Source organism: Bufo bufo, chromosome 4 (assembly GCF_905171765.1).
Source record: "Bufo bufo chromosome 4, aBufBuf1.1, whole genome shotgun sequence".
NCBI classification, from domain to species: Eukaryota; Metazoa; Chordata; class Amphibia; order Anura; family Bufonidae; genus Bufo; species Bufo bufo.
The window spans coordinates 105,654,641-105,681,899 of record NC_053392.1 but is presented as its reverse complement, the minus strand read 5'-3'; the positions used below and the strand labels follow the sequence as shown (position 1 = coordinate 105,681,899).

Genomic DNA, 27,259 nt, shown 5'->3' with positions numbered 1-27,259 from the left:
ACTAAATGCCTGGTTGCATCTGCATTTGCACGGGGTATTCTTTTGTCGCCTTCTATTCCAGAGTTCAGGACCGGCTGGTGGGCTGTTGCGCACTCCACATCTCTCCTTCTACAGGTGATTCCTTCCCATCTGTCCTGGGTGTGCTACCTGTATCTACATTGCCTCTCTTAAGACATGTCTAATGTCTAGGTCACTTCAGCCCTCTGGTGATCATACTTTCCACAGCCCATTCCGTGGGTAGGCTACGAGACTCCCCACACCAGACGGAGCGGAGTTGCTGTCACGTCTTGCCACGCTGATGGACGTTCCATTCCTGGAACGGAACACCCTTCTATTTCTTCTTCCTCCTCGAACAGAATGGCTACCGGCCTCTCCCTTCAGTATTCCGGGACTGCGGAAGGTGTTCGAGGCGATCTGTCTGCGTTGGAGTCGCCGGGACGTGGGCTTGATGTCCTCGAGACTGACTGACTCAGAAGCTTCCCACCGTTCTCTCCCCAGCAAGGGGTCTGGAAGCTTGCGGCGTAGACGCCCTGATTTCCCCTTGGCAGGAGTTCTCCTTCCTGGCAAGACCGCCATTCTACGCGAAGAGGTTTTTTTCGGCGGATGTTATCCGCAAGCCTGCATCGTCCAGGATCTATTCAGGACCTGGAGGTCCTTCCTAGGTTTCTTTGGAAGCCGAAATGTTCTGTTACTTTGTTTTTTCTCTCGCCACGGTCCTGTCCTTTCTACAATTGGGGTTGGCCCTTAGTTCTTGAAGAGTCAGGTGTCGGCACTTTCTATCCTTTCCAGCGCCCTCTGGCCCCCCTGGGGCCTGTAAGGACTTTTCTTCAGGGAGTGGCACATACGGTTCCTCCGTTCCGTCCTCCTTTACCGCCTTGGGATCTGAATTAGTCCTCTCAACATTCCAGGTTTTCCCTGGAGCCCTTGCGAGAGTTCTCTCTCAGACTCCTGTCCTGGAAGGTAGTTTTTTCTGGTCTCTATATCTTCCATCAGACGGGTGTCTGAGTTGGCAGCCCTCTCTACAGAGAACCCTTCCTGTTTTTTTATAGGGACAAGGTGGTTCTCCAGCCTGTCCCTTTTCTTCCGAAGGTGGTCTCTGACTTTCATTTTATTGAGAAAATTGTCCTTCCCTCTCTGTGCCATCTCCTTCACACCCTAAGGAAAAGGAGTTACACCATTTGGACGCCTCGGCTGTACTGTCGTGTAGGGCGTCTACTTGTCCTCCTTACACACATTCGCATGATTTTATCAGGTGCATACTTGCATCGGCGGCCGCTGCCTTAGGCCACATGGTCTGGTAGGCGGCAGTTTCTTAGATGCCTGCAGGGACGATTGCGTCCGTGGGTCTGTGGTTTTTCCCTCACTCTGGACTGCTTTTGGACGACCCACGGTTCCTGTGTCCCCCAATGAATATGGGTGAGAAAAGGAGATTTTGTATAACTTAGCAGTAAAATCTCTTTCTCGCTCTTCATTGGGGGACACAGCACCCACCCAGTATTAGACCACAGTTGTGGCTGTTGCCGGTTAGAACCTTGTTGGGTTTTCGGCATGATTGATGTTCCATGTTTTTTTCTTGGTTGGCTTGCTTCTCCTACTGCTTCTACACAAACTGAAGCTCTCTCTCCAGGCTGGAGGGGGTATAGCTGCCAGGGGAGGAGCTAACAGCTTTTACTAGTGTCAACGCCTCCTAGAGGACATAGCTATACCACGGTTCCTGTGTCCCCCAATGAAGAGCGAGAAAGAGACTTTACTGGTAAGTTATACAAAATCTCCTTTTTTGCGTTCAGTATGCATTCAGGTTTTTTGAGTTCAGTATGCGTTACTTATACTGAACCATTCATTTCAATGGGTCAGCAAAACAAAAAACTGAAGTGTCTCTGTGTGCATTCAGTTAGTTTGTTCCGTTCCGTTCAAAGATAGAACATGTCCTATTATTGCCCGCAAATCACGTTCCGTGGCTCCATTCGAGTCAATGGTCTGCAAATAAAACGGAACACCTACGGAATGTACTCCGTATGTCTTCCGTATCCGTTCCGTTTTTGCGGAACCATCTATTGGAAATTTTATTCCCAGCTCATTTTTTTCTATGTAATTACTGTATACTGTATATGCCATACAGAAGAACGGAACTGGAAACACTTCTGAAACAAAAAACGGATCCGTTAAAAATGGCCCGCAAAACACTGAAAAAGCCATACGGTCATGTGCATGAGCCCTAAGGCAGACTGTCTGATATATAAAGGACCAGACAATGCCCTCCAGATCCTAAAGACAATGTTTATGCACGACCGTGCCCCCCTCCTAATATGTATGTAGTTTAGAACATTAGATTGCTACGATAGTTACTGTACAATGATTTCCCTTATATTTTCCTGGTACTTTATTTGCGTTTAATATTCTCCTTTCTAATTTTTTGAATATAGAGATGGCATAGAGTTTGCCTTTAAATACCAAAATCCCAAGGGCCTAGAGTACCCACCACTGAATTTGGCCTTCTTGGAAGTATTGAGTGAATTTTCTTCAAAGTTGTTGCGGCAAGACAAGAAGACAGTGTAAGTATGACATGTCTGTGGTTATGGTCTTAATATTTAGACTGTTAATATATTCTGATTAATTTTCTTCATCGGCTTGTAAACATTTATAGGGTTCTTCAGGCTTCAGTGTTCTCCATTTAAAGGGAAGCAAACGCTAGAACAGACCATTATATTCATGTATTTAGATGTCCTAAGATGTTTTCTCACGCTTCACACTGGAGCTCATGATCTGGGGTACAAGACCCTAAGCAAACAGCTGATTTTGCCAGTGAAAGCTAGCCAGATTTCTACTGCAGTAGCTGCCTTAGGTGTTATGTAGTATTACATGGCGGTCATTCAGATGTATGGATGCATTTCTCTTAAACTAATTTCTGTTTTATTTCTTCTCCATCTGCGCAGACATTCATATCTGGAGAAATTCCTAAATGATCATATGCAGGAGAGAAGAGAAGATGTTTGGCTGCCTCTGATCTCCTACAGAAACTCTCTAGTAACAGGCGGGGATGAGGACCGCCTGTCTGTGAATAGTGGAGGCAGTAACAGCAAGGGCTCCTCTGTGAGGAGTAAGAAAGGCCGGCCGCCCCTGCACAAGAAGAGAGGAGTGGAAGGTAAGAGCACTGCTTAGTTTGAAGAAGATTTGGGCAGATACAGTATCAGCTTTCATGGTGTTAATGACACTTGTTTTCCTGCTATAACCTTCTCTTTACACTCACTATGTGAAATATTGAAGAATATTTCTGCACTTCTTATTCAGCACCCACTGTATGCCATCAAGGCACCCTATGTTGTGTCCCGTGGAGGTACTTAGAGAGATCCTATTCCCTGTGTAGTTTCATCTGCATAGGACATGGCCCACAAAGACTTTTATGACTTGACTCTAGGAGTATGGCCAGAAGTAATCAGTGATGAAGCCTTTTCTCCCCATTAATTTTTCTGGATTTGACTTATGTCCACATTCCTCTGTTACAGAAGAGAGCATTGACAGCTCCTGGGTAACCAGGAACGACACTATTCAGACACCAGGAGCACTTACCACCCCTCAGCTTACATCCACTGTTCTGCGGGAAAACCCTAGACAGATACCAGAACAAATACCTGAACAGGAATCTGAACACGGCTCAGAACCAGACTTCTTACACAAGTATGTTGTCTTTGTCATGTGCAGTTTTTTGCCTGTTCTCATTCTTTATTACTTTTCTACTGCTTTAGAGTGACTGTGACCGATGTATAAAATACCACTGCATAGACTAGTGTTCTGGTAAAATATGCCTTCTTGGTTCTGTTTTACATCCAGGTCCAGGAATCGGCAGCAGCTGCCTGCTTTTTGATACTTTCTGTATCACTGGGAATGAGTTGTAACAGGTTATGTGTTCTCTCCTTCCTAGTCCACAGATGCAGATGTCTTGGTTGGGTCAGCAGAAGTTAGAAGACTTGAATAGAAAAGACAGAACATCCATGAGCTACATGAAAGTGCGGAGTGGCGTTAGGCACGGAGTGTAAGTATTTAGCGTGGAGGTCTGCAGGGCATATTTTCTAGTTTGACTGTATCTTTACCCAGGGCCACAATGGATTTTCACCCCCCACAGTAACTGTGTAGCTAATGAACTGATAACTACTTGGCTAAGTAAATAGCATCTGCAGATAATTCTCTGATCTCTCTACCCATCCCCCTTTTTTTCAGACGAGGTTTAATGGAGGATGATGCAGAGCCCATATTTGAGGATGTAATGATGTCATCGAGGGGACAATTGGAAGACATGAATGAGGAGTTTGAGGACACCATGGTTATTGATCTGGTAAGTAGATTTTCTTTGTATGTGACAGTCTGAATGTACCATGTACATGCCAGCCATATGGTATCATTTATTATTCATAACATGCATTGTGATGGCTCAAAATCGAATGTATAAAGGCATCTCCATGCTGGACAGCTGCCATCATTCCTAAGTCCTCTAATCCTTGAGTGACACACAATGGCGATAATTTACCACAATAATGATTAAAAAGTGTGAGTACGTGTTGGAGACAATTGCTGAGAGATATGAATAAGGCTTTTTAGGTTATAAATAAGGGGCTTTTCTCACGACTGGTCCGTGCCACCGTGCCACAAAAGATAGGGCATGTCCTATCTATGGCCACAGCAATCAAATCGTATACCCATTGAAGTCAATGTGTCCACAACGCAGGGCACACAATTGGGGTTCTTGTTTTGCAGATCCGTGGTTTGCTGTCCACAAAATGGGCACGGTTGTGTGAATAGCCCCTAAGGCTTTGAGGACATAAATGTATGATACTGCTGTCCTTTGGTTGTTTTGTAAGCTTAACTTGCAGACAGACCTCACTTTGCTCTATTTGAAGGTGGTCTTCTGATCTTTGTTTCTCTTAAACATTTACCAACTCCCAGCCTTTTTTTCTTTCTTTCTATTTTTCTAGCCACCATCTCGAAACAGACGGGAAAGAGCAGAGCTCCGACCAGACTTCTTTGACTCCGCAGCCATTATTGAGGATGATTCAGTGCGTATTTATGTTGAATTGAAATGCAGGCAGTTTTTAGATTTATCTTTAACCCCTTAAGGACCCTTACGTGACGTACATGTACATCTCCTGCACCCGCCCGACCAGCGGCACGGACCCGGCCATCACTGACAGCCGGGTCCCTGCTGCATACGCCGGCATCGGTGAAGACACCGATGTGGGTGTATTAACCCCTTTCTATTCAGCGGTCAAAGCTGACTGCGGCATGCAGAATGTTTGCGGAGGGTACGGGTTCCCTCCGCATCTCCATAGGGTCCCCGCGCTGCAGTAGCGGGGACCCGATGGCAGAGAAGGCAAGCTCGATGCCTTCCATACAGGTTGTATTGTAATGCATTGCAGAATAGATCAGACGTTGAAGTCCCATAGAGGGACAAAAATAAAAAGTAAAAAATAAATAAAGTTTCAAGTAAGGCCTCATGCACACGACCGTTGTGTGCACCCGTGGCCGTTGTGCCGTTTTCCGTTTTTTTTCGCGGACCCATTGACTTTCAATGGGTCCGTGGAAAAATCGGAAAATGCACCGTTTTGCAGCCGCATCCGTGATCCGTGTTTCCTGGCCGTGAAAAAAATAGGACCTGTCCTATTTTTTTCACGGCCAACGGTTTACGGACCCATTCAAGTCAATGGGTCCGTGAAAGAACACGGATGCACACAAGATTGGCATCCGTGTCCGTGATCCGTGGCCGTAGGTTAGTTTTTATACAGACGGATCCGAAGATCCGTCTGCATAAAGCTTTTTCAAAGCTGAGTTTTCACTTCGTGAAAACTCAGAACCGACAGTATATTCTAACACAGAAGCGTTCCCATGGTGATGGGGACGCTTCTAGTTAGAATACACTACAAACTGTGTACAAGACTGCCCCCTGCTGCCTGGCAGCACCCGATCTCTTACAGGGGGCCGTGATCAGCACAATTAACCCCTTCAGGTGCGGCACCTGAAAGGGTTAATTGTACTATCATATCCCCCTGTAAGAGATCAGGGCTGCCAGGCAGCAGGGGGCAGACCCTCCCCCCCCTCCCCAGTTTGAATATCATTGGTGGCCAGTGCGGCCCCCCCCCCCTCCCTCTATTGTAATAATTCGTTGGTGGCACAGTGTGCGCCCCCCCCCCCCCCTTCCTCCCTCTATTGTAATAAATCGTTGGTGGCACAGTGTGCGCCCCCCATTGCCCCCCCCCCCCTCTATAGCATTAACAACGTTGGTGGCCAGTGTGCAGCCTCCCATCTCCCCCCCCCCTCCCCCCCATCATCATTGGTGGCAGCGGAGTTCCGATCGGAGTCCCAGTTTAATCGCTGGGGCTCCGATCGGTAACCATGGCAACCAGGACGCTACTACAGTCCTCGTTGCCATGGTTACTTAGCAATAGTACAATAGTAGAAGATTAATACTTACCTGCTGCTGCGATGTTCGTGTCCGGCCGGGAGCTCCACCTACTGGTAAGTGACAGTGACAGGTCTGTGCGGCGCATTGCTAAATGAACCGTCACTTACCAGTAGGAGGAGCTCCCGGCCGGACACGAACATCACAGCTCCCAGGTAAGTATGAATCTTGTACTATTGCTAGTAACCCGCTGCCACCAATGATCGGGGGGGGGGGGGGGGGGGCGCAAGATGGGAGGCCGCACACTGGCCACCAATGTTGTTAATGCTATAGAGGGAGGGGGGCCAATGATTGCCACCAACGATTTATTACAATAGAGGGAGGAAGGGGGGGGGGCGCACACTGTGCCACCAACGAATTATTACAATAGAGGGAGGAAGGGGGGGGAGGCGGGGGGGGGCACACTGTGCCACCAACGAATTATTACAATAGAGGGAGGAAGGGGGGGGGGGGCGCACACTGTGCCACCAACGATTTATTACAATGGAGGGGGGGAGGGGGGGGGGGGGGGCGCACTGGCCACCAATGATATTCAAACTGGGGAGGGGGGGGGGGGTCTGCCCCCTGCTGCCTGGCAGCCCTGATCTCTTACAGGGGGATATGATAGTACAATTAACCCCTTCAGGTGCGGCACCTGAGGGGTTAATTGTGCTGATCACGGCCCCCTGTAAGAGATCGGATGCTGCTAGGCAGCAGGGGGCAGTCATGTACACAGTTTGTAGTATATTCTAACTAGAAGCGTCCCCATCACCATGGGAACGCCTCTGTGTTAGAATATACTGTCGGAAATGAGGTTTCACGATCTAACTCATATCCGACAGTATATTCTAACATAGAGGCGTTCCCATGGTGATGGGGACGCTTCAAGTTAAAATATACCATCGGATTGGAGAAAACTCCGATCTGATGGTATAAAAGGGACTCCGGACTTTACATTGAAAGTCAATGGGGACGGATCCGTTTGAAATGGCACCATATTGTGTCAACGTCAAACGGATCCGTCCCCATTGACTTGCATTGTAATTCAGGACGGATCCGTTTGGCTCCGCACGGCCAGGCGGACACCAAAATGACTTTTTTTTTCATGTCCGTGGATCCGCCAAAAATCAAGGAAGACCCACGGACGAAAAAACGGTCACGGATCACGGACCTACGGACCCTGTTTTTGCGGACCGTGAAAAAAAACGTTCGTGTGCATGAGGCCTAAAAAAAATATAAATAAAATTTTCCAAAATAAAACAGACAAAATTGTAAAAAAAAAAAAAGACATATTGGGTATTGCTGCGTCATAACGACCGGCTCTATAAAAATATCACATGATCCACCCCTTACCTGAACGCCGTAGAAAAAAATTAAATAACTGCTAAAACAACCTTTTTTTGTCACCTTACATTACAAAAAGTGTAACACCAAGCGATCAAAAAGGTGTATGCCCCCCAAAATGGTACTAATCAAACAGTCACCTCATCCAGCAAAAATTAAGCCCCTACATAAAACAATTGGGTAAAAAAAAACTATGGCTCTAAGAATATGGAGACACTAAAACATATATATATATATTTTTTTTTTTTGTTTCAAAAATGTATTTATAGTGTTAAAAGTAAAAAAATAAAAAATGTTTAAAAAACCAGGTCTATTATAATGTCACATGACCTAACCCTTCAGGTGAACACCGTAAAAAATAAAAACTGTTTCAAAAAAGCAATTTTTTTTGTCACCGTACATCACAAACAGTGTAATAGCAAGTGATCAAAGTCATATGCACCCTAAAATAGTACCAATCAATGTAATCTCACCCTGCAAAAAATGAGCCCCTACAGAAGACAGTGGCCCAAAAAATAAAAATAAAATGGCTTTCAGAATATGGAGACACTAAAAAAATCTTTTTTTTCAAATGCTTTATTATGTAAAACTAAAACAAACAACCAAAAAAGTGGTCATATTTGGTATTGTCGCGTCCTTAACAACCTACTCTATAAAAATACAACATGATCTTTAATGTTATAGGCGACAAAAAATAAAACGGTGCCAAAACAGCTATTTTTTGTTACCTTGCCTCACAAAAAGTGTAATATAGAGCAACCAAAAATCATATGTACTCTAAAATATTACCAACAAAACCGCGACCTTATCCCGTAGTTTCCAAAATGGGGTCACTTTTTTGGAGTTTCTAATCTAGGGGTGCATCAGGGGGGCTTCAAATGTGACATGGCAACCTAAAATTCAGTTTTGAATACCTTGGGGTGTAGTTTCTAAAATGGGGCTATTTATGAGTGTTCTAATATGTAAGCCTCATAAAGTGACTTCAGACCTGAACTGGTCCTTTAAAAATTGGGTTTTTGGAAATTTTCTTAAAAATGTTAAGACTTTCTTCTAAACTTTTAAGCCTTCTAACGTCCCAAAAAAAGAAAATCTCATTTACAAAATGATCCATACATGAAGTAGACATATGGGAAATTTAAAGTAATAACTATTTTAGGATCCGTATTAAAAGCAGAGAAATTGAAATTTAGAAAATTGATAATTTTTCCAACTTTTTTTTGTATAAATAACAATTAAATATTTTGACTCTAATTTACCACTGTCATGAAGTACAATATGTGATGAGAAAACAATCTCAGAATGGCCTGGATAAGTCAAAGCATTTTAAAGTTGTCACCACATAAAGTGACATGTCGGATATGCAAAAAATGGCCTGGTCCTTAAGGTGAAAAATTGCAGGGTCCTGAAGGGGTTAAGCAGGCAGCATATTGCAATCAAAGCAGGTCTGACTAGAGCTGCTACTACTCCCCATCTTCTCGTTTCCATTAAGAACTTCATTGGACCTCAAGGTCATTTCTGCAGTGTCCAGCATTAATTATTGGTAGATTTAAAACCGTTACAGCCTCTCACTTTTGGTTGAGTGTTTTCATAAAGTGAAGTCATGTCTGAGGGCACAGGGGAAAGGGTCGTATTCTTTTACTGTGGGCATATTATGAATTTTGCTTTCCCTGTAGGAATGTCCAAGGAGCACCATTACAAAGGGGCTTTATAGTGCCATGGCCACAACTCGTTCTAGTAGAATCACTTCCATGTTCTCTGCATCTCCTACCTAATGAAATGAAGTAATGGAAGCAGACATGGCTGGCAAATGCGGCGCTGCAGTTGTCATGGTGTAGGACCACCACAGCCTCACTTGTGTAGTGTCTAATAAATTGCTATGCAATTTGGACATTGGACTGTCACCGCCACAACTAGTGCACAAGTTTGCCATGTCTCACTTCAAACTTTGGCCAGGAGTCACAGAGAAGAGCATACATGACATTGACCCTTTAGTCTAGACATCCCTTTATTTGCTTATTCTGTATGTTAGCATTGAAGCACACTAACCCAATTGGCTTCCATTGAGCAAAAGCCTACATGCAAGGCCAAGGCACCGATGTTTGTCATTTGGTTCGCAGAGATTTTTGGTTTCTTTCATTTCTAGAGATGTGTGAGTTGAGACAAGTGGCGTGTATGAACCAAGCTCTACTGTTATTTTTTTAGGAAGTGTTTGTGTCAGACGTTTAGCCACAAACATGAATTTTTATGCATTTTTTTATAAATTTTTTAAAAACATTACACTTTGATGCAAAGTTGCATGAAGGCACCTTCTGTTGGAAAGCACTAAGTGGTATTTTTTCAATTTACCTTCAGAAAATATATGGATATAGGGATATAATAATTTTTTTAAAATTATAATTCAAAGATATTTTTATATTTCTTCTTGTAGATATTCAATGACATTTGAACTTCTTTTTATTTTATTTTTTTTGTACGGGTAGGCTCATATATCATTTGTGACCAGCTATCTGTATTGAGTAGGGCACAGCTGATGACATTTTTGTGAACCAGTCCAGTATTCATAGCCGGACAGAAAAAGCCTGCATTCTGCATCTATCTGACCAGTTACGGAGACGTCTGGCATTACAGCTCATGCGCAAGATATAGAAATGATCCTACAGAAAATAGTGGGATCCTTTCTAGCATCAATTTCCGTTTGGATATTTCACTGCAACGCTAAGAGAGAGAAAAAAACGGCTGAATATAACAGGAGCATGGTATAGTATATATGTAATTATTCCTTCTTCTATTCTAGGGATTTGGGATGCCAATGTTCTGAGGTTCAGCACATACCTGGAACTCTTGTTTAAAGGCCTGTATACTGTGAGCTTCTGTAAGAAAATTAGAAAAAGAAAAAAAAAAAAACTTTTTTTTAACAGTTTTTGTTCAAACCAAATGCTTTGTGGTATTAATGGATTCTGTACAACCTGGAGAAGGTTCCCGTTGTCTGGAAAGAACACTACACGCCCCTCGTTGGGATCAGTGGACGCTGAATGCTCGCGTTTGGTGATGCAGAGAAATAATTGGATACATAGCCTGTTTTATGGACAAATGGTTTTATTGACTCATTTTCCTGCTGTACTAGTCAACATTTTAACATTTCTCCCCCTTTCTATGTTTAAGTCTCTGTTTCTACATATTGGCATATCAGCTGGCCTAGAGGACCACCGTCTGTACCCCCTATACGGAAATGTACATAAATTACAAAATGCACTGGAAGAGGAAATGAAAGCAGGGGCACAGACGAGGCCAAATTAAATTCTTATAACCCAGTCCCAGCAGAACAAGGATTTTTATTACTCGATGGAATTCACCACCTATATCATCTGTTGTAATTTTTTTTTTCTCCTGAGGTTTTGTACTCTGATTCTGCGGTCCCTGTCCCTCACAGAATGTCACATTTTCTTTTTTTTTTCTTCTTTTTTTATATCAGAAAGGACTTTTTTTTTACCTGTCCTGCACATTTTACAAGTGGATACCAGCAAACTTAGGACAGCAGCAATTCAGTTTAGTTTCACTTAAGAGTCAACAATTTCTTCTTTTATCCCTTTTTTTTGTTGTCACCTTTTTTATATTCCTTGTATTGTTGGACACATCCATACATATTTTACAATAAATAAAGGAAACTTATAATAGCGGGACTGACATGAGCCTAATATCCATGCAGTAAATTTCAACAGTAATATTTTTGTAAAGAAATGGTACAAAAAAAATGCAATTTTAAACTTATTTGTCGCCTATAACAAGCGCTTGGATGGGTATTTTGTTTTCCATTGTCCCCCTCTGGTCAATGTTGCAAGTTATAACATTTTCAGTGTTATCTGTCCCTGAGTTTGGCTCTTTTTAAACGGGAAAGAGGAAAGTATTTTTCCCCCAGCACAATAATTCCCAGTTTAACTGCCCTGTTCTGTATTATTGTAATAAAAGTCAAAATCACATGTCTTAAATAAAGTGATTTTAACAGTACTTGTTAGAATGGTTTTCTACTCATTATGCAAAATCAGATTTTCTGTTTTAGGCTTCATGCGCACGACCATTGTGCGGCCCTTCCATGCATTGAGGACCGCAATTTGCAGTGAAAAATGAACCAAGCCAGCAAAGGAGGCAATATGGGTAATAACAGTACATTACTAAGTGCCTTGTATTAACTTTTTCTACATGATAAATGGTTGCGGACAGGCCACATAACATTCGCGTGCTGTCAACATTTTTTGTACGGCCCCATAGAAATGAAAGGGTCCGAATTTGATCTGTAAAAACTGCAAACCGAAAATAAATTTGTGCATGAGGCCTAAGTGTTTGTGTGTGTGTGTGTGTGTGTGTGTATGTGTATATAATATATATATATATATATATATATATATATATATATATGTGTGTACATAGCTCTCAGTCAATGATAGTTGACCAGGGGCGGTCTCAAAGGGGTTGTCTCACTTCAGCAAGTGGCATTTATCATGTAGAGGAAGTTAATACAAGACACTTAGGGTACTTTCACACTTGCATCAAACTGATCAGTTTTATCCTAATGCATTCTGAATGGAAAGCAATCCGTTCAGGATGTCTTCAGTTCAGTCCTTTTACGGTATTTGGACGGGGGGGGGGGGGGGGGGGGAACGCAGCATGTTGCATTTTTCTCTCCGGCCAAAAATTCCACTTACCGGAATGCCATTTGTTTCATAGGAATGTATTAGTTCCGGATCCGGCATTAAAATTGCCGCATTGACTGATCCAGTCTGCGCATGCACAGACCTTTTTAACCACCTCCTGTCCGCCCATTGAATATAAAAGTCCGGGAGGTGGTTCTCCATCTCTGAATAGACGTTTTAAAATGATAATCATGCAGTTGCTGATCGGGGTTGCCCGCTGTCAGTGACAGCAGGGCAACCCTTAGGCCCCTTTCACACAGGCAAGTTTTCTGCGCGGGTGCAATGCGTGAGGTGAACGCATTGCACCTGCACTGAATCTGGACCCATTCATTTCTATGGGGCTGTGCACCTGAGCGGTGATTTTCACGCATCACTTGTGTGTTGCGTGAAAATCGCAGCAAGCTCTATTTTGTGCGTTTTTCACGCAACGCAGGCCCCATAGAAGTGAATGGGACTGCGTAAAAATCGCAAGCAAGTGCGGATGCGGTGCGATTTTCACGCACGGTTGCTAGGAGACTATCGGGATGGAGACCCGATCATTATTATTTTCCCTTCTAACATGGTTATAAAGGAAAATAATAGCATTCTTAATACAGAATGCATAGTACAATAGGGCTGGAGGGGTTAAAAAAAAATAAAAAATGTAACTCTCCTTAATCCACTTGTTCGCGCAGCCCGGCTTCTCTTCTTTCTTTTTTCTTCAGGACCTGGGTAAACGACCTGTGATGACGTCACTGCGCTCATCACATGGTCCGTCACATGATCCTTTACCATGGTGATGGATCATGTGATGGACCATGTGATGAGCGCAGTGACATCACCACAGGTCCTTTACCCAGGTCCTGAAGAAAGAAGACAGAAGAGAAGCCGGGCTGCGCGAACAAGTGGATTAAGGTGAGTTAAATTTTTATTTAATTTTTTTAACCCCTCCAGCACTATTGTACTATGCATTCTGTATTAAGAATGCTATTATTTTCACTTATAACCATGTTATAAGGGAAAATAATACAATCTACAGAACACCTAACCCAAACCTGCCGATTTTTCTCACGCGCGTGCATAACGCATTACAATGTTTTGCACTCGCGCGGAAAAATCACGCATTTTCCCGCAACGCACCCGCATCTTATCCGGGCAAAAAACATGACGCCCGTGTGAAAGAGGCCTTAGAGAAGGCAGGGACGGTGCCCAGGTGTCCCTGCCTTCTAGATTGCTGTATACACAGCACTCACCGAGCGCTGTGTATACAGAGCAGGAAGCGCTATGCGGGTGAGCCGGGTGAGTGCCGGAGCTGTTAGGTCTTTCAGAGACCTCGATCAGCCCTGCTCTGAGGCTGTATTGCGCTGTACAGCCTCTCTGGGGGTGCATTTCTCTGTAACTATGTCAGCCCCAGTTACAGGAGAAATTAACAGTGGGAAGAAAAAAAAAAAAAGTGACGTAAATGTCCCCTAGAGGTCTTGTATGACATTATGGGGGACGCAAAGTGTAAAATAAAAATGTAAGGAATAAAAAAAAAATGCTAAAAATAGAAAAAAATTAAATAGACATATTTGATATTGCCGCGTCCGTGACGGTCGGCTTTATAAATATACCACATGATCGACCCAGTCCGATAAACACCATAAAAAATAAATAAACTGTCAAAAAAAGGCATTTCTCGTTCATTCCATTGGGGGACACAGACCATGGGTATAGCTTAGAGATATTACTAGGAGGGACACTATGCAAAAAAAGAAGCTCCTCCTCCTCGGGCTATACCCCCAGGCACCTCCAGGAGAACTTCAGTCTTTGCTTAGTGTCCGTTCAAGGAGGTTGACATTTATTCTTCTCCTGTTTGTTATTTTTTTCTGGTTTCAGATAGGGACGCAGGTCAGCATTGCGCTTTCCTGGCCCCTGTGGAGGGTCTGCCACGGTCTTCTGAAGGTTCCTGGCTACCTCCCATTCCCCCACAGAAGAAAAGTGGATCCAGGCTCGACATCTTAGCTCTGGCATCCCACCAGCTGCTGGGACACCTGCTGCCTACCCTCCACCAGAGCACTGCTCTCCTTGATTGGAGTCAGACATCTGAAGAGGTGAATCCCTGCTGGTCTGGACATCGAGGGAGCATGCTGTGCAGATAAGTATTGCCTGCTTCAATCTCCCTCCTTCCCCCCCCTCCCCCCACCCCTTCATGTCGTCTGTCTGGCGCTCTGTGACCTGAGGTGAGCTAGAGAAGGACCGGCTGGGGGCATTTTTTCCCGTTGGGAGGGGGCCTTCTGGGGAGGGCTGGTGATTCCACTGACTCTGGGAACAGGTTGCGTTTCCCTACCTGCCTGCAGCTCAGACTATGGCCGCATCGGCGGCAATCTTGGCACTGAAGGAGTGTATTTTATTTTATCTTATGGCCGCTGCGCTCTCTGCAGCTCCCGCCGGCCTGCTCCTCCCGATATTAACCCCCGTTGCGCCGTATCTGGCGAAGGGGTGTATTTTGAAATGCGCGCGCGCTTATTTCGCGCCGCAATGACACGTCCAAGGGGGCGGAGCCTCGGCGTCCAGCTCTGTCTCTCCCTACGCCGGAGACTCTGCTGGATTGCGGCCGTGCAGCTCCTCAGTTCTCGGTGACCGGAGACTTCTGCTGTTGCCTGGGTGGTAGGAATTGCAGCAACCTGGTAGGAAATCTTTTTTGGAATACCATCATGCCTAAACCTGGGGCCCCTAAGCCTTCCAAGGCTTCATCTCAGGCTCCACTGGAGTCATGTAAAATATGCCTTAGGCCTTTTTCTGTCACTGGTTCCTGTGACTCATGCCCTGCTCCTGGACAGGATCAGCCTCCTTCTCTTGCTCAGCCCGGTCCTCCCTCTGCCCCTGCGGATCCAGCGGTACCCGCCTGGGCCTCCGCCATGTCTAATGCGGCAGCTGATCTGGCCTTAGTTGCCAAGGCAGCCATGTCCTTCATGGAGCGCATGGCGGCTACTACTCTAGTGGCATCCACCACTCCATCCCCTCTCAGTGACTCTCACAGAGGGCGTCTGACTTCTAAAAGGCAGCGTGAGCGGCAGCATTCCTCCTCGGATGACTCCGCTTCTCCCCCTCGCCTTGAGGCATGCCCGGTTGACTCTCCCCCTTGCAGGGAGCGCAAATCCGATGGGGAATTGTCCGGATCGGACGAAGTCACGGAGCGGGAACCCCTGCCTAAGCTTTCCACCATGGTAACCGAGTTGGTGGCAGCTGTCCGTGACACTTTTAATATACAAGGGGATTCTCCTCCCTCCACTAGTCGGGAGTTCTCCCTTTTTCCACCCAAAAAACAGGAGTCCGCCGTGTTCCCTATTCATGAGGAATTCACTGCGGTCCTATCAAAAGCTTGGGATCGACCTAATCAAAAATTTTCGGCCACCAAGCGTATGGATACGCTTTATCCTTTTCCAGCTGACACAGTGGAAAAGTGGACTTCTTCCCCTAACGTAGATCCTCCGGTGGCCAGGTTAGCCAAGAACACGGCCCTTCCCGTCCTAGACGGTTCCTCTCTGCAGGATGCGGTGGACAGACGTTTGGATTCACTTTCCAAGTCCATCTTCTCGCTGGCGGGCGCTTCCCTGCGACCGGCCTTTGCGTCGGCTTGGGTCGCCAGAGCCCTTACAACGTGGTTGCAGCGTCACCACCAGGATCTGTCAGAGCAGGACGCCTATGCAGATACTCTGGATTTTATCATCCAGATGTCTCAAGCGTCTAAATATCTCTGTGAGGCTTCAATGGACATCGGCTCCCTCTTTGCCCGTATTTCGGCCCTCTCTGTCATTCAGCGCAGGGAGGTCTGGCTGAAGGTGTGGGATGCTGATGCCTCATCCAAGCGTTCCCTCGCTAACCTTCCCTTTGAAGGGTCCAGGCTCTTTGGGGCTCAACTAGATGAATTCATTTCTGCCGCAACAGGGGGCAAGAGCACTCATCTACCCCAGCCCAGGACCAAGCGTCCCTTTCGGTCTCGGCCTTCAGGTTTCCGGGGCCAGTCCTTTCGTCGCTTCTCCACTGCCAGGACGCCGTCGTCCTCATCAGCAGGGGGATCCCAGGACTCCCGCAAGAAGCCTTTCTTCAAGCCCCAGCCCTCTTGGCGGCCTCGGGCGCAGTCAGCCCGTCCTCCTGCTCCCAAGCAACCCTCCGCATGAAGGAGTGCCCCCATCCCTCGTGGTGGGGGGCCGTCGGCTCTCCTTTCAACAGGTCTGGAGGGCTCACGTTCAGGACGCCTGGGCTCTGGAAGTGGTGACGTCCGGCTACAAGTTGGAGTTCGCGTCCAGCCCGCCGGAACGTTTTTTCCCTTCTCGCGTTCCGGGGGATCCAGCCAGGGCCTCGGACCTCTTTTTTGCGGTCTCCTCTCTTCTGGACCGTGGTGTCATTTCCCCCGTTCCCCCAGAAGAGCAAGGGACAGGTTTTTACTCAAACCTGTTCGTTGTTCCAAAGAAAGAGGGGTCAGTGCGTTCAATCTTGGATCTAAAACTTCTCAACAAGTTTCTACGGGTGCAGAAGTTTCGCATGGAGTCCCTTCGCTCCGTTATTGCTTCTCTGCTTCCAGGAGAATTTCTCGCGTCTGTTGACATTCAAGAAGCCTACTTGCACGTCCCTATTGCAGAGTCCCACCATCGCTTCTTCGCACCAGGGGCATCTCTTTGTTACCATACCTAGACGACATCTTGATAAAAGCTCCGTCTCTTCCACAGGCCGAGGACAGCGTCCGAATCACGGTTCAATCCCTGGAACGGTTCGGATGGCTGATCAATCTCCCCAAGTCCTCTCTGCACCCCTCCCAGAGACTCTCGTTCCTGGGGATGATCTTGGACACCTCGATTTCTCGGGTGTTTCTTCCAGATTCCAAGGCTTCCCAGATTCATCTGGCAGTGGTGCTCCTTCTACGCTCTCCACGTCCCACCATTCGGGAGTGCATGCGGGTGCTGGGCCTTATGGTCTCCTCTTTCGAGGCGATTCCGTACGCCCAATTTCACACTCGTCCGCTACAACAGATGATCCTTGCCCTCTGGAACAAGAACCCTCGGGGTCTAGACACTCCTGTTCGTCTGTCCCGGCAAGTTCGAGCGTCTCTCCCTTGGTGGCAGTCTCCCCTGAACCTATCGTCAGGAAAGTCCTTCCTTCCGTTCTCCTGGACGATAGTCACCACCGACGCCAGCCTCATCGGTTGGGGAGGTGTTCTCCGGAACCTCACAGTTCAGGGTGTCTGGTCGACGGAGGAATCCCGTCTCCCGATAAACGTTTTGGAATTGAGGGCGATTTTCCACTCCCTCTCCCATTGGACTTCTCTCCTTGCGACTCGCCCGGTGCGGGTTCAGTCGGACAATGCCACGGCTGTGGCTTATGTCAACCATCAGGGCGGGACTCGCAGTCGGGCAGTAATGCGGGAAGTAGCGAGGATCCTCTTATGGGCGGAGTCTCATGTTCCAGTATTGTCGGCAGTGTACATCCCGGGAGTCGACAATTGGACGGCGGATTTTCTGAGTCGCACCAAGGTGGATCCGGGAGAGTGGTCTCTCCATCCGGAGGTGTTCAAGGACATCTGCCACCGATGGGGCCGTCCGGACGTAGATTTGATGGCTTCCCGGCTCAACCACAAGGTGCCGGTGTATCTTGCCCGCGCTCGAGACCCGCGGGCGGGGTGGACGCGCTGGTATTTCCATGGCAGCGGTTCAGCCTCCTTTACGTCTTCCCTCCGATTCCTCTGTTGCCGAAGGTGCTGCGCAAGATCGAGGCGGAGGGGATACCAACCATTCTCGTCGCTCCGGATTGGCCTCGCCGCGCCTGGTTCTCCAGCGTCGCTCGTATGTTGGCGGACGTTCCGTGACCTCTGCCCGACAGAGAGGATCTCTTGTCTCAGGGGCCGCTCTTCCACCAGAATTCACGGCAGCTGCGTTTAACGGCGTGGCTGTTGAGACCACCATCCTGAGGAAGAGAGGCTTCTCTGATGCGGTGGTGAGAACCATGATCAGGGCTCGGAAGCCGGCTTCTTCACGAATCTATTATCGCACCTGGAAGGCCTTCCTGGTTTTTTGTGAGAAATCGGGCTACTCGCCCCTACGTTTCTCTGTCCCAGTGGTGCTGTCCTTTCTCCAGTCCGGCCTCGACATGGGTCTGTCACTCAGTTCTTTGAAGGGTCAGGTTTCTGCTTTGGCTATCTTTTTTCAGAGGTCCATTGCCTTTTTGAGACCTGTAAAAACCTTCCTGCAGGGGGTGGCGCATTCTGTTCCCCCGTATGTGCCTCCCTTGCCCTCCTGGGATCTCAACTTGGTTCTGCGCGCCCTTCAGGCGGCGCCTTTTGAACCTCTGAGGGAGGTCTCTCTGGTTTTACTCACCTGGAAGGTAGTTTTTCTGGTGGCCATAACCTCCATCAGGCGAGTTTCGGAGCTGGCCGCACTTTCCTGCCGGGAACCTTTTCTGGTCTTTCACCAGGATAAGGTGGTGGTCAGACCGGTGCCTTCTTTTTTGCCCAAGGTGGTTTCTCCCTTCCACCTTAACGAGGATCTTGTCCTGCCCTCTTTTTGTCCTTCTCCGGCGAACCCCAAGGAATGCGCTCTCCACTCCCTGGACGTCGTCAGGGCCCTGAAGGTGTACCTGGGGGCTACCGCTTCCTTCCGGCGTTCAGACTCTCTCTTTGTGATTCCTGAAGGGTCCCGTAAGGGCCTGGCGGCTTCCAAGGTCACCGTCGCGCGGTGGATCCGTTCCGCTATTGCTGCGGCATATCGCGCTCGTGGCCATGTTCCACCGTCGCGGATTACCGCTTACTCCACAAGGGCAGTGGGAGCTTCCTGGGCTAGACGCAATCGCGCATCCATTTCCCAGTTGTGTAAGGCGGCCACTTGGTCGTCCTTACATACTTTCACAAAGTTTTATCAGTTACACTCTCTGGCCTCGGTTGATGCTGCTCTTGGGCGCAGGGTATTGCAGGCTGTGGTTCCGGTTTGACTACTGGACGTTTATTCCTGGCGGTGTTGGATTTGTTCTTTTTTCCCACCCCATGGACTGCTTTGGGACGTCCCATGGTCTGTGTCCCCCAATGGAATGAACGAGAAAAGGAGATTTTTGTGAAACTCACCTGTAAAATCTTTTTCTCGTAATTTCCATTGGGGGACACAGCTCCCGCCCCTTTTTTGGTTTACGCCTTATGGTGTGCTGAGTGATGGTTTCCATAGTGTTTTGTTTCCGTTCTCCTTCTCCTACTGCTTTTGCAACGACTGAAGCTCTCCTGGAGGTGCCTGGGGGTATAGCCTGAGGAGGAGGAGCTTCTTTTTTTGCATAGTGTCCCTCCTAGTAATATCTCTAAGCTATACCCATGGTCTGTGTCCCCCAATGAAAATTACGAGAAAAAGATTTTACAGGTGAGTTTCACAAAAATCTCCTTTTTTGTCACCTTACATCACAAAAATTGCAACACCAAGTGATCAAAAAGGCCTATGTCCCACAAAATGGTACCAATAGAACAGTCACCTCATACCGCAAAAAATGAGCAACTACATAAGAAAATCGCTCAAAAAATAAAAAAAAACTATAGCTCTCAGAACATGGACACATTAAAACATTATTTTTTTGTTTCAAAAATGCTATTATTGTGTAAAACTTAAGTAAATAAGAAAAAGTATACATATTAGGTATGTCCGTAACAATCTACTCTATAAAAATGTCACTTGACTGAACCCCTCAGGTGAACACTGTAAAAATAAATAAATAGAAACTGTGCTAAAACAATACATTTTTTGGTCACCTTGCTCCATAAAGTGTTATAATGAATTATCAAAAAATCATATGTACCCAAAAATAGTACCAATAAAACTGGCACCTTATCCCCTAGTTTCCAAAATAGGGTCATTTCTTGGGAGTTTCTACTGTAAGGGTGCATCAAGGGGGCTTCAAATGGGACATGGCATCTAAAAACCATGTGGCGCTCCTTTTCTTCTGCGCCCTGCCGTGTGCCCATACAGCAGTTTATGCAGGGTGTTTATGTAAACTGCAGAATCTGGGTAATAAATATTGAGTTTTGTTTGGCTGTTAATCATCGATGTGTTAAATAAAAAAATTGATTAAAATGGAAAATCTGCCCAAAAAGTGAAATTTAAAAATTTGATCTCCATTCTTGTGAAACGCCTAAAGGGTTAACAAAGTTTGTAAAATCGGTTTTAAGTAACTTATGGGATGTAGTTTCTACAATGGGGTCATTTATGGGGGTATCTACTATGTAGGCCCCACAAAGTGACTTCAGACCTGAACTGGTCCTTAAAAAGTGGGTTTTGGCAATTTTCTTAAAAATTTTAAAGGGGTTGTCCGGGATCAAACTCATTTTTTAAAAGTAGCTTACTCACCATTAGTAGCCAAGTTTATGTTCCGAAGATGTTTTTAGGTAGCTTTGACACTGCTGCATTGCTCCTACAGTCCCCAACAGACTGTTTACATATCTGTTTATGTGTGCCATCACTTCCTGCTGCAAAGAATTGTGTGTCCCAGTGCAGCTCAGCAGCAGGCGGTTTCTACAGTGTAAGATCACCTTCCTGCATCCGCCCCCCTCATACATATTCAGCCTCCTGCACATTATTCACTCCTCCATAGATCTGCCCCCTCTTACACATTCATCCTCCAGCCTCATATTCCTCCCCCATAAACTCCTCCTTGCAAATGTCATGTGCTCAGTGTTTGCAGAGCAGAGAGGCAGACAGTGAATCCACATACAGAGAGCACAGCTTTCCAGAATGGTACATCATCATTTATACTGCATTCCTTTTATGTTTACATTCATCATTACAATAACCAATTTATAGTAATCTATCCAAGCAATGATAAAGTTGTTTTACAATGTCCCCAATTTTGCTCTGCTACACCGATAAGGCTACTTTCACACTTGCATTTGGTGTGGATCCATCATGGACGGATCCGCATCTATAATACAACCGTCTGCATCTGCTCAGAATGGATCCGTTTGTATTATCTTTACCTTAGCCAATACGGATCCGTCTCAAACACCATGTCAATGGAGGACGGATCCTTTTTTTATTGTGCCATATTGTGTCAGTGAAAACGGATCCGTCCCCATTGACTTACATTGTGTGTCAGGACGGATCCGTTTGGCTCAGTTTCATCATGTGGACACCAAAACGCTGTGGACACCAAAACGATGTGGCCACGCTCCCACATCTATCCATAAACATCACTGACAGCATCACACTATAAAGGACACGCTCCCACATCTATCCATAAACATCACTGACAGCATCACACTATAAGGGCCACGCTCCCACATCTATCCATAAACATCACTGACAGCATCACACTATAAAGGACACGCTCCAACATCTATCCATAAACATTGCTGACTACTTTACACAATAATATCATTTTTGAAACCAAAAAATTGTTTGTGTCTCGATAGTCTGAGAGCCCTAGCTTTTTTATTTTTTGACCGATTGTCTTAGTAAGGGTCTCATTTTTTGCGGGATGAGATGACGGTTTGATACTATTTTTGGGGTCGTCCGCCCTTTTGATCGCTTGGAGTTGCACTTTATGTGATGATGGCTTTCTTGGTACTGTTTTTATTTTATTTGTTTCACGGTGTTCATCTGAGGGGTTAGGTCATGTGATATTTTTATAGAGCCGGTTGTTACGGACGTGGCGATACCTAATGTCTACTTTTACAAATTAATTTAACTTTATAATAGCATTTTTTTATTTTTTATTATGTTTTAGAGTCTCCATGTTCGAAGAGCAATATTTATTTATTTTTTTTAAGCAATTTTCTTATATAGGGGCTCTTTTGCAGGATGAGGTGACGTTTTTATTGGTACCATTTTGTGGGACATACGCCTTTTTGATCGCTTGCTGTTAAGACTTTGTAAGGTGAAAAAAATTGCCTTTTTTTTTACAGTTTTTATTTTATTTTTTGTGGTGTTTATCGGAACATGGTGGATCATGTAATATATTTATAGAGCCGGTTATTTCGAACGTGGCAATTTTTTTAATGGCATAAAATGAATGGATATGAGAAGACAATTTTTATATAAATTTTTATTTTTATTTATTTTTAACTTTCACTTTTTTTTTAACACTTTTTTATTTATCAAGACCCATCTGGATCATGAAGATCCAGTGGGCCTAATCACTATACAGTGCATTGCAATAGTCATTTATAGTAATGCACTGTATGCTACACTGATCAGCCTTAGATACATGGCAACCAGGACGCCGTTGCGAAAGTCCGGATGGAAGAGAGAGGGAGCTCCCTCTCTCTCAACCCTGTGGATGCCGCAGGTGGCTGCTGACCGTGGAATCTACGGGGTTAAACACCCCAGATGGATATGGGTCATCCACATAGCACCAATTTGGGGCATTATAAATTACAGCTAACACTCTCTCTGCAGATGTCAGCGGCTCCAGGGCAGCAGGAGCGGAGGAACATCGGGGCGATCGAGGACAATGGGGGCCCATACATGAGGGGGGATTTATTTGATGACCGGCACTGGGGCACATATGAGGGGGCCTTTTATTTTATAAAGGGAACTGGGGGCACATATGAGGGGGCTTTTTATTTTATAACAGGGGGCACTTACTCGCTTTCAGGCAGCGATCTCCACTCTGAGTGGAGATTGCAGCCTGAAACCAGCATTTTTACAGTACCGCGCTCCAATTGGTTGGTCTGCATAGACCAACCAATTGGAGTAAGCGTGGGCAAGGGACCACTCTGGTCCCTTGTCGGCACCCGGTGACTGGATGGGGCGGAGCTTAGCGGGATCTCAGCCAGGCTAGTTACCGCCCCTCCATACTTTTGCATAATTAGCTAGGCTGGCAGTGATGTCACCGGGCTTCCTGAGCAGCGGAAGAGGTAGCTTTCCTCCTCTGCAAGGGACACGGTACGTCACTGAGTGAAAGAAAACCTTCACTTCCGGCAGAGAATTTATTGGAGCAAAAGGGGGCATTAGAAGTAAGTTCATCAGGTAGGACAGGGGTGTTGTTGATGTGTGTGACCCTGCAGTACTATAGGACAAAGGTCCCAAATCCTGGACAACTCCTTTAAGAATTGCTTCTAAGCCTTCTAACGTCCCCAAAAAATAAAATTACTTAGAAACATAGAATGTGTCGGCAGATAAGAACCATTTGGCCCATCTAGTCTGCCCAATATATCTGAATACTATGGATAGCCCCTGGCCCTATCTTATATGAAGGATAGCCATATGCCTATCCCATGCACGCTTAAACCCCTTCACTGTATTTGCAGCTACCACTTCTGCAGGAAGGCTATTCAATGCATCCACTACTCTCTCAGTAAAGTAATACTTCCTTATATTACTTTTAAACCTTTGCCCCTCTAATTTAAAACTGTGTCCTCTTGTGGTAGTTTTTCTTCTTTTAAATATGCTCTCCTCCTTTACCGAGTTGATTCCCTTTATGTATTTAAAAGTTTCTATCATATCCCCTCTGTCTCTTCTTTCTTCCAAGCTATACATATTAAGGTCCTTTAACCTTTCCTGGTAAGTTTTATCCTGCAATCCATGTACTAGTTTAGTAGCTCTTCCCTGAACTCTCTCTAGAGTATCTATATCCTTCTGGAGATATGGCCTCCAGTACTGCGCACAATACTCCAAGTGAGGTCTCACCAGTGTTCTGTAAAGTAGACATATGGGGAATGTTAAGTAATCAATATTTTAACGGGTTTCACTTTGTTTTAAAAGCAGAGAAATTGCAAATTTTTCTAAATTTTGGGTAAATTTGGGATTTTTTTTATAAATAAAGGTGAAATATATTGACTAAAATTTATGACTAGCATGAAGTACAATGTGTCACGAGAAAACAATCTCTGAATGACAAGGATAAGTAAAAGCGTTCCAAAGTTATTACCACATAAAGTGAGATATGTCAGATTTGCAAAATTAGGCCTGGTCAGAAAGGGGGCAAATGGCCCAGATGGGAAGTGGTTAAAAATGTAAAAAAAAAAAAAAATGACTTCCGGTTCCGGCGCCGACATGTGAAGACGGCAGGCATAAGAGCTCCGTAACAGTAGAGACACAAACGGATTCATACTGCCTGTATTTAGCCGGGGATCGGAAGAATTAACTATCCTAAAGATAGACCACAACATATGGAGCGGTTCCTGACAAATATGGGCAACAAAAAGAAAGGCAAAGCGACTTCACCACTGGAAGCTGAAGAGCAAGTGGCTTCAAAAATGGCGCCAGCTATGCCTGAGGAGATCGTGGCAGCTGAATCGCCGGGAAGTGCAAGCAGCAAACCACAGATTGATTACAAAGAGCTAGCGGTGGAAGTAGCCACGCAGCTAGCCCCAGATTTGCGAGAGACCTTGGCATCGTCAGTCGCTAATGTAATGCGACAACTGCAAGAAACAGTCCAGCAGCACGAGGACCGACTGGAGGAGGCGGAAGGCCGAATACAAGTAATGGAGGACACTACTGAGTCAATACTCCAAAAACTCCAAACAGCCCTGGCCGACAACAAGCGCTTATGGGAGAAAATAGACGATTTGGAAAACAGATCCCGGCGCAACAACTTACGGTTAGTGGGGTTGCAGGAATCCATACCTCAAGGAGACTTGATTAATATTTGTGAGCTGGAACTGCCTCAGGCCTTGGGGATAGCGAGGCGTTGTAAAGTAGAACGTGCTCACAGAGTGGGCCCTCCCCGCATTGCTATGGATGATCAGCCGAACAGGCCAAGACAAATAATCATGAGATATCTGGATTATACAGATAAAGAGGCAATATTTAAGGCTTTTAAGGCCCGCAAAGATCCCATCCTACTAAGGGGAATGAAAGTTCTTATTTTTGGGGACTATTCTATGGAGGTAACGAAAAAGCGCAAAGCTTTCTCCCCCCTGTGTACACAGCTTCATCGAGGAGGAGTGAAATTCGCCCTAATTTACCCAGCCACCCTAAGAGTCTTCAAACTAGATGGTTCTAGTAAAGTATACACTTCACCTGAAAAAGCAGCGGCTGACTTGGACGGGAAAATAGGTCCTGTAACACGAGGCCAAAGGAACTTAATTAAAAACTTGCAAGAAGATCCATCCATGGACACTGACCAGCAGGATGGTATTCGTCCTAGGAGGAATCGCTGAGGATGTCGTCAGTTTTGCCAGGAGGTTTTGCAGGACTGTAAAGTAAAGTGAAGTAATCTTACAGTTCTTACAGGGGATCTTTATCCTTATTAGGAAACTCTTGAAGCTAATGCTGCTAGAAAAGAAAGATTTGTGAGAAGTGCTCTCTCTACCTATGCCTTAATATTTTACACTATGTTTGATATATGTTTTTATTTCTATCTATGTCTTATTTTTTAGTTTTTCTTTGTCTCAACTGTTTCTCCGGGGCTAGAAGGTAATTACAGTAGTTATCTGCCTGATATCACATGCGGAAAAAAGTGAAGTCGTTATGAGTTATGAAGGAAAGCACTAGAGGTAGATTTATGGTGCGCCTTGCTCTGGAAATGTTTTGGTTCATCAGGGTTGGTTATAGAAGGGAGGGAGGGGGGGGGTAAAGGGTATTGTTTTCTATGGGGGTTCAGTTGGTCACTGGCAAATTACTGTCTCAGAGAGATCTCTAAATTATGCTCATGATGATAAAAATTATATCGTGGAATGTTAAGGGACTACGCTCCCCGCAGAAGCGTAACATGATCCTGAAAAGATTAAAGCATTTAAGGGCTGATATTGCAATGCTCCAAGAAACCCACTTATTAGAAAGTGATTTCAGTCGTATGAAAAAATACTGGGTAGGAAAAGTTGTGGGCTCCCAAGCAGTGCAGCACAAGGCAGGGGTACTGTTCCTATTGCATAAAAATCTAGCTTACGACATTCTTGGAGTGGAATCGGACGACTCGGGGCGATGGTGCACATTGCATATAAGTACGGGTTCAGGAGAAATTAAACTGCACAACGTTTATGGCCCTAATGGAGATAATAAGCGTTTTTTTGCTGACTTAGCAATGAGAATAAATAGGGATACGGTGCCCAAACAACTAATTGGCGGTGATCTAAATACGGTAGTCAATATGAGGGAGGATAGGAGGCGTATCAGTAAAAGTACGGAACTCACACATGTCCATGACAAAGTGCTGGAGCCCTTTCTGAGAGATACAGCTATGACAGATATATGGAGAATAGCTAATCCGGATGACAGAGATTTTACTTTTTTTCACCTCCACATGATTCCTGTCCAGGATCGACTATTTTTTGGTTTCAGACTCCCTGAAGCCGAGAGTTTTAGATCCAAGGATCCATGATATGGTGATATCAGACCATTGTCCGATTTCTATAGTGATTTCTGAAGTTCAGCCAAAAGGCCAGGATATCATCTGGAGGTTTCCCTCTTATTTGTATAATGATGAAAGTTTTACTGAGGTTCTTAAGGGGTGGCTTTTGGAATATAGGGGGGATAACATATCTAGCGTAGGGAATTCGTCACTATTCTGGGACACGGCTAAAGCCGTTCTTAGGGGTAGGATTATAGCTTATGTAAGGGGTCTAAAGAAGAAAATCTCAGATCAGCTCCAGAAACTTGGGTCTTCCCTACGAATGGCCTATACAGCTTATACAGCTTCATGATAAACCCGAGAAAATAGCTGCTGTTCTGGGTGAATACTATAGAGATCTATATAGTGACCCGGGTCCCAAGGTCCCTTTGTCATCCTTTCTCTCCAGGTGTATGAAGATGCCTACCCTCACAGCCACTCAGCTGGAGACATTGAACTCCCCAATATCTGAGGATGAGGTATGCATAGCCATTAAAGGTCTACATTTACATAAGGCACCGGGGCCGGATGGATACACGGGAGA

At 45.5% G+C, this 27,259-nt stretch overlaps 1 protein-coding gene and 1 long non-coding RNA gene across 2 annotated transcripts in view; one reads left to right on the top strand and one right to left on the bottom strand.

Annotated features, from left to right (window-relative positions):
* The window catches only part of STAG1 (stromal antigen 1), a 172,036-nt gene extending 161,339 nt beyond the window's left edge, over positions 1 to 10,697 (top strand). Inside the window, 7 exon segments of the mRNA XM_040427600.1 lie at positions 2,424 to 2,552; positions 2,934 to 3,142; positions 3,504 to 3,675; positions 3,920 to 4,030; positions 4,216 to 4,330; positions 4,968 to 5,048; positions 10,566 to 10,697. Coding sequence (XP_040283534.1) covers positions 2,424 to 2,552; positions 2,934 to 3,142; positions 3,504 to 3,675; positions 3,920 to 4,030; positions 4,216 to 4,330; positions 4,968 to 5,048; positions 10,566 to 10,589 — 841 coding nt within the window. The 3' untranslated portion in view covers positions 10,590 to 10,697.
* The window catches only part of LOC120997527, a 1,081,373-nt gene that overhangs the window by 111,032 nt on the left and 943,082 nt on the right, over positions 1 to 27,259 (bottom strand). The gene's annotated exons all lie outside the window — the stretch shown is intronic.